Here is an 8338-nt window from a genome sequence, read left to right on the forward strand (position 1 = left end):
CTGGGAGTCTGGGGGCCTGGGAGCCTGGGGGCCTGGAAGCCTGGGGGCCTGGGAGTCTGGGGGCCTGGGAGCCTGGGAGCCTGGGGACCTGGGAGCCTGGGGGCCTGGGAGCGTGCGAGCCTGGGGGCCTGGGAGTCTGGGGGCCTGGGAGCCTGGGAGCTTGGGGGCCTGGGAGCCTGGGGGCCTGGGAGCCGGGGGACCTGGGAGCTTGGGGGTGACACAACAATGAAATGGTGGTATCAAAAGATACCGGTTGAGGCAAGTGGATTGAATAATAATCATTCTAGAATCCACTTGGGCCTCATGCCAATAAGTTCCAGTACGGCTGGGTGGTTTGATGTTGACCATAGTTCGCAGGAACTACGCTCGCCTCGTGAAGCAGACATCCAGGAAGGCAGGTTCCAGCTTTAGACAGGTAAAGCCCCTGCCCAGACGCCAGTATGGACTTCTGCAGCAGTGCGGCAGTAGGGTGGACAGACCGGCATCTGACAGTTAGGCAACAGATCCTAGAGCTTAACAGTAAGCTTACAGGATACAACACCTGGAGCCCCAACCCTCCCATCTCACCTCCCTGAGTGAAACCCATTCCCCCTCCTTGTCACCACCCTCCTAAATTAAAACTTCGGCTGCAGCCCCACTATCGGAGGTTGGCTGCACTTGCTGCACATGTATGAGAGCATGAGAATTAAAGCAGGCACTGCAAAGACAGTGCTGACACATACAATCCCAACTCCTCCAACCAGCCCCAGCCACACTTCCTAGCATGTAGTGTTATCATCATGACATGGCTAAAGATTCCTCAACGAAACACACAACCGTGGCACAGATGTGCCCCACCACTACCTGCCTACATCAAACAAATCTGCCGTACTCTGACAGCCATATCGAAGTACGACAGCGTTTTGATGCCCCATGTAAAACAGATAAGAGCCCCGACCCTCGCCCCCATCTTACCTCCATTCCCGGCTGGATGTCGGCCCCATCTTCCGAGGCCTGCTGCACGTGCAGCACATGGATGGGAACATGAGAATTAGGGCAGGCACATCAATTAGGGCAGGCACGTCAATTAGGGCAGGCACGTTAATTAGGGCAGGCACGTCAATGACGGAGTCGAAACATACACACCCCCCTCCCCCAACCAGCCCCAGCCACCCTCGATAGCATCAGGAACAAGAAAGAGGGCAACGGGTAACGAATCCACAAAGAAAAACAACCCTGGCACAGCTGTGCCCCACAACTACCTGCCTGCATCAAACAAATCTGCTGTACTCCGATAGCCATATCGGAGTACGACAGCGTTTTGATGCCCCACGTAAAACACATAAGAGCCCTGACCCTCCTCCCCATCTTACCTCCATTCCCGGCTGGACGTCATCCCCATCTTCCGAGGCCTGCTGCACGTGCAGCACGTGGATGTGAACATGAGAATTAGGGCAGGCACGTCAATTAGGGCAGGCACGTCAATGACGGAGGCGAAACATACACGCCCCCCTCCCCCAACCAGCCCCAGCCACCCTCGATAGCATCAGGAACAAGAAAGAGGGCAAGGGGTAACGAATCCACAAAGAAAAACGACCCTGGCACAGCTGTGCCCCACAACTACCTGCCTGCATCAAACAAATCTGCCGTACTCCGATAGCCATATCGGAGTACGACAGCGTTTTGATGCCCCACGTAAAACACATAAGAGCCCTGACCCTCCTCCCCATCTTACCTCCATTCCCGGCTGGACGTCATCCCCATCTTCCGAGGCCTGCTGCACGTGCAGCACGTGGATGTGAACATGAGAATTAGGGCAGGCACGTCAATTAGGGCAGGCACGTCAATGACGGAGGCGAAACATACACACCCCCCTCCCCCAATCAGCCCCAGCCACCCTCGATAGCATCAGGAACAAGAAAGAGGGCAACGGGTAACGAATCCACAAAGAAAAACAACCCTGGCACAGCTGTGCCCCACAACTACCTGCCTGCATCAAACAAATCTGCTGTATTCCGATAGCCATATCGGAGTACGACAGCGTTTTGATGCCCCACGTAAAACACATAAGAGCCCCGACCCTCGCCCCCATCTTACCTCCATTCCCGGCTGGACGTCGGCCCCATCTTCCGAGGCCTGTTGCACGTGCAGCACATGGATGGGAACATGAGAATTAGGGCAGGCACGTCGATGACGGTGGTGAAACATACACGCCCCCCTCCCCCAACCAGCCCCAGCCACCCTCCATAGCATCAGGAACAAGGAAGAGGGCAACGGGTAACAAATCCACAAGGAAAAACAACCCTGGCACAGATGTGGCCCACCACTACCTGCGTACATAAAAAAACTGCCGTATTCCGATAGCCATATCGGAGTACGACAGCTTTTTAACGCCCCACATAAAACACATAAGAGCCCCGCGCCTCCCGCCCATATCACCTCTCCAAGCGAGCCCAATTCCTCCTCACGGTGGCCACCCGCCTCCATTCCAGGCTGGATGTCAGCCAAGAGTAACTAAAGTTAGTTCAGCGACAGTGAGTGGCGGTGAGTTCTATTTTAACGTTGCTACAAGGCATAGTAAAATATAACACAAATTCCTTATCCCAATTGAAGCTATTCCGAATTCCTTCTCACTTGAAGCGGTTTCCTTCTCACTTGAAGCGGTTCCGATTAGCAACAATACTTGGCCCATATCGTGTTTGACTGAGTTGGGAGTTATGGCTACGTGCTTTGGTCTTTCGTAATGAAGATATTTGTTTGATGGAGAGGACATTGAAGCCATAATAGCCAAAGCCGTACATGAGCGGTTATGTCAGCCAATGGCTCGGAAACCTCGTCGGTCGTAATTTTGTTCAGTAAACCTGACAAGGTTTTAAATGATTTCAGCCGACTTTCGGATATTGTGGCATGGACCCACTACATTGGCGGACCTGGTCGACAAGGTCGATCAATGTCGGCCTCCGGTAACCTTGCCTATGTACTTATTTGTTCATGAGCTATATTCTACTTTGTGCTGCAACAATCGGCGTTCCTTTGCGCCATGACCATGACTACCAATGGTCATGTTACATCGGAGCACCAATACAGGTGGCAAACACCGGAAGTAACCTAAATTTCACTTATGATGAATTCACCGGCTATATTCATGCTTCCCAATGTGCTTTCGGGACTGCACGTCAAAAATAACCTCGTCCAGACAACTGTCCCGTAGCTGCTGAGCCTTGGGCGCTACACGTCTCTGGACTGCCAAATGGCCGTAGGTAGAGAGCAAATCGTCAGGACAAATAATGCCTCCCCACACTCAAATTGGATGGCAAACATTTTAACTAACCTCGTCATAACATTTCACACACTCAGCACGCATATCTGTGCATAATTATGACACTTTCAAGGTTGCACATTTACCAAGCTTCTAGCTGGCGAGTAACCTGCCCAATGGGAGCACGTAGCCCCATACACGGACCCATAGGCGCTTATCCCCCGTACAAACGCTGGCGGGCCCGTTATGGCTTGAGCCGCTAATGGGCCTGTCCAGTTTACGGGCCGTAAGGGGGGCTGTAATGGGGGGTCCCATTATGGGGGCCCCCGTTACAGGGCATATTCATGGGCTATAGGCAACCCCACCGCCGGCTGTCCTAGGGTACAAAATACATAGCCCTTACCCGCAAAGGGTTTTAGCCGATGGGCTTCATCACCCTTGGGCTCCCTTCGGTGGAGTCCCCAGCTGGGGGAAACCGAAGGGAGTCCCCATTGGGACATCCACTTTAGCGCTATGTCAACAAAAACGAGCACTTATGTAACACTTGGTGCAGCTATACTGCAAGTGGAAATCTTGTTGCACTAAGGTTCCCCCCTGTTAGCATATTGCATTCCAGCAACTCAGGTTCAATACCCGCGGAGGGCGGTATTTTCCTAATAAATTGATTCTTTTGGAACCTGTTTTAGTCAGGATGGAGGCCATGAGGCCCTGGGGCACATTCATTAGAAATGTGTACATCCTGACTAAAAACAGGATCCAACGGGAATTCAAATCGACAGCTGTGTCACTTTGAATTTCTTTTGGATCCTGTTTTAGTCAGGATGGAGGCCATGAGGCCCTGGGGCACATTCATTAGAAATGTGTACATCCTGGCTAAAAACAGGATTGTAGCAGCCGGTACACAGTACGGTGCTATAAATACGCGCAGAGCGCGACCGCCAGCAACTCGAGAGACCTTTTCAGCGGTCAGCTGCTACATTTGGTATCGAGACCTCGTGAAAATTCACGATCCTGAAGTCGTCGGTTCAACCCCCACCGATCACGTTCGAGTGCAATTTCGGGTGTGGCGACTCAGTGAGCGAATATCGCACAAAAACTACAAAATAAAAGTAGCTGAACCGACTGGACTGTCTCTGTGCCTGAAAAACCTGAAGGCTAGGCGCATGTGAAGCGGGCACATGACGTGACGTGGGCCTGGTCACCCCACTGCCCGAGGGTAGGAGAAGGTAGGCACAGGCTGGCGGTATACGAGGCTCTAAAGGGCCCGGGACGGTTCCCTTCAAAGGGGGGGGGATGTAGCAGCCGGTACACAGTACGGTGCTATAAATACGCGCAGAGCGCGACCGCCAGCAACTCGAGAGACCTTTTCAGCGGTCAGCTGCTACAAGGATCCAACGGGAATTCAAATCGACAGCTGTGTCACTTTGAAATTCTTTTGGATCCTGTTTTAGTCAGGATGGAGGCCATAAGGCCCTGGGGCACATTCATTCGAAATTCTTTCCTTCTGTCTAAAAACAGGATCCAACGGGAAATCAAACCGATCGCTGAGTCACAAGATGTTACTTTAGCTGCACGGAGAGACAAAATCCTGGCGAACATCACATCTCCCGGACATTTTTGTCGAATCCAAAGCCAACGCCTATTTGGACGGTAACTAAAATTCTGCATATGGTGGTGGATTCCTAGTTCAGATTGCAACCCCCACTGCGATTTTGATTAGACATATATCCTAGTTTGCATAGTGGATTGAAGCAGAGACTACAAATTTAGATCCAAACGTTGCAAGCCGCCGACAAATATTTACATAAGGATGCGTTCATCACAATGCTTCGCATGTGAAAAGAAATGTCCTAAAATGAAGCATACTGCTGAATTGCACTCTGGGACTGGACGCTGCTCAGACACACGACAATTTGACCACTCTATGCCTGCCACGCGAAGCATCTATCATATTTTGTAGGCAGTCATCCATTCTGACATTGGTGATGAAATGCTAACTTGGATTGAGGAAATACTTCCTCGCTGTCTGCACCTAAGCAATTGCTTGCCTTTATTCACTACTAAAGCAAAGATGTTCCATTCGGCAGAAGTTCAATATGTGCAGAATACATAAAAATGGAAGCTGCAATGGTTGTTAGTCTGTCATTGACTGCAGGTCGTCGTGAATGCATTGCTATGAACATGTTCACAAGCACACGGTAACCAGATGCCAGATGCCTTCCATGCAACAAGTCCTCCTCCGTGTTGGCCATTTCGTGGAAGAAGTGTTGCCAACATTCAGTACATCTTGATTTCAAGGTCAAAAGTGGAGGAAAGTGTTGTACCGCCCGCACCTGAGGGTAAAACATGGCTCCATTCGTCATGAAGTCATGAATACATAAGCAGCAAACGATGCTGACGAAGTTATATTCAATATTTCTCCGGACAAGCACACTCACTGTGGTGAGGTATCTTGGCACCTCGCTCATGCTGTGAAGCCTAATACTCATTACAACAGATATGCGCAGAACGAAGTGTGTGCAAGGCTGTTTTAAATGCCAATGTTAAAATTCTCGGTTGTCGTCTATGAAGGCCAGTGAATGCGGCGAGCATGCAGGATACAGCGATTTGATGTGATACTAGTCTCAAATGCCTATATGCATCAAGTAATGTAGATCTGAGCAATCCCGCATGCACTGTGCGAAGGTCCGCTGGCCTTGAGGTAGCATCGCTCGCAACACTTCTCCTTCCAACATCTCCACTTCGTCCGCAGTGGTCGTCATCATTTATATTGACACTTGTACACCTCCACGCTCACAATGCCCGACCTGCGAGGCGAAACCTGGCTGTCATACTGCGGCAGTGCCGACATCCACAAGCACGGTGACAGCGTAATGTAACAAGCCATTCCATACCTCTTTACTTGCATTTTTAAAGGAGAAGTGTTAAGAAATGGCTCCATACCTTGACAAAATGTCCACGAAGGCTGCAGCTTCAACCGGCGGCTGCTGTGTAGCAGCACCATGGTCTCATATGTCCACGTAAGATGTGCGTTGTAATGCAGATGAGTTCCGTTACCATGCAAGTATTAAGCGCCATGTAGCGAATAGGGAAAAATGCGTGGCTGCGTGGATCTCACGCCGGATATCCTCACATGAGGGCCTTGCGATATCCTCACTTGCGGGACTTATGCCGTACCTCAAGGCCTCTGCGTACCGAGGACGCAAATGAATGTTATCACATGTAAGAACGTTCTCGCCCTGCAGTGCAGCTGAGTGTAACGTCCTGCGTGTTTGAACGTGTCCCCGGTATGCCTCCATGTACATGTACCTACATCGACGCAGTGTCCCTGAAATGTTAAAGTACTAGTGACGAACTTCTGAAAGGCAGATGTGCTTTGTATCCGGTCCTGCTTCTCAAGAAGCACAAATCCGCAAAATGAACGCGCTGTGCAGGCCACCGCAGCCCAACGAACTTCATAGTGCATTAGCCTCGAATGACGGCCTGTGTGTGATCTGTAGCGTGGCCGAGGAGTTGCAGGCAATGAATTTCGATCACGGTGCGTGGACGTCACTCCAGGCAATGGAACGTATTCAACTGGACGTCCGCCTAATATTCATGCAGACAAACTTTATGGGAAACCAAATCCACCATAATTTACATAATAAGAGCGCGGAAACATACAAACCACCCAAGTTGCGGGCTCTGGCTGCTGTGGACGTCGCATAATGCCCGCGGTACTCTAAGGACAAGGCGCATGCTGCGGGCATCACTGCGGAGGACGTGGCTATGGAATGCAGGGTGGTCTAGGCGAAGTCCTGCAGGTAGCTTGAATGCTGACTAGACGGCACACGAACGGGCAAGTCGTAATACGCAGCAAATAGCAACCCGCGAAAGGGGCCAAGATTCCCTCCAGGCAACAAATCAACAGTGATAAAGATTTACCTTACCGACTGAGTATGCCCGGCGTGAAGGATATGGGCGTTGAGTGGCCCACACAGGAGTTCGGCTGGTTAAGGGATGTTACTTATGCGGCTTGAAAGAAGGGAGGTCCGCACAGGGCTTGTTGTCTAGCTCAGAGAACTTTACAATGTTCCGATCATGAGCCGTAAAGCGACTTTTCCAAGCTCGCTGCCGGCTATAAATACCAAAGTCACACTGTCGATCACAGGAGGCCCTCAAAAGATAAGCCTCGAGTACGACCACGACGTATAGTCCCCAAATGACACAAGTGAAACACCTTATAAACCGTGTGACAGAACATTCACACAAGAAATGAACAATTAACAAGTACATAAACATACGCGAACGAGCGTACATTCTCGTCTCGTCCATAAGTCCATCAGCGAAGTGTAAGATAAGAACCAAACACCTTACGCGATAATACACAAAATTCGCGTATTCACACCGATTATAACCTAAGACGATTATAAAAGACGGTAAAATGAACGTGACGCTAAAATGTCGTGACAGCTGTCGCGTCACATGACTGTAGCACCGAACAAAACACGTGCAGACGTACGGCAGACTCCCCCCCCCAGCGGGCGAAGCCGAGATGGTGAATGCCCGTGGAAAGCTCCATGTACGCACATTCAAAGCAAGTGCTCAGCTAAGCTGCTATCCTTCAAAATCACACGCTTGATAGCCGGATTCGTGAATACAATCAGCCAGATAAAAGACTGGTACTCAGACTCAACAGAAGGACAACTCAACATCAACAAACAATCCTTATCTTGCAGACTGCGCAACCACTTCATGCGCGCTTCATCAGCACCCGATATGTGAGCAACCGGAACTCTAGCGACCACAAAGCCCTTAACAGACTTAATCGCTGCTGGAATTGCCAAATCTAACAATGCGCCAGTGATTGATAACACTGCTACATCTACTGATGTAAACTGCTTATCTACGCCGTCGTAAAACTGAGGCGACAAAGGATCACTCAATTTTACCGGCTTCCCTTTCAAGACGCGCGCGCCAGAAGACAACAAAGCGACACGCAAAGGATTTGAAACCTCGTAAGGCAGAATTACGTTATTAACCAAGCTCCACGCAATGCTCCTCGCAACACATCGACATGCGGCTGCGGTACGGATGGAAGTTGAAGACGTTGCTCGAATA

General features: G+C 50.6%; 1 protein-coding gene across 1 annotated transcript; it reads right to left on the bottom strand.

Annotated features, from left to right (window-relative positions):
* Positions 1-301: 301 nt before the first annotated feature.
* Positions 302-6313, bottom strand: VOLCADRAFT_107232 (uncharacterized protein; the record flags this gene model as incomplete). Its single annotated transcript, XM_002956453.1, has 7 exons — positions 6133-6313; positions 5572-6045; positions 2077-2115; positions 1715-1756; positions 1353-1394; positions 955-996; positions 302-448 (listed from the first exon to the last, which is right to left on the bottom strand). Exons 2-7 carry the CDS (start codon positions 5725-5727, stop codon positions 302-304), a joined length of 468 nt encoding a protein of 155 aa, XP_002956499.1. The 5' UTR covers positions 5728-6045; positions 6133-6313.
* Between the last annotated feature and the right edge of the window lie 2025 nt (positions 6314-8338).

Source organism: Volvox carteri, assembly GCF_000143455.1.
Source record: "Volvox carteri f. nagariensis unplaced genomic scaffold VOLCAscaffold_61, whole genome shotgun sequence".
Classification (NCBI taxonomy): Eukaryota; Viridiplantae; Chlorophyta; class Chlorophyceae; order Chlamydomonadales; family Volvocaceae; genus Volvox; species Volvox carteri.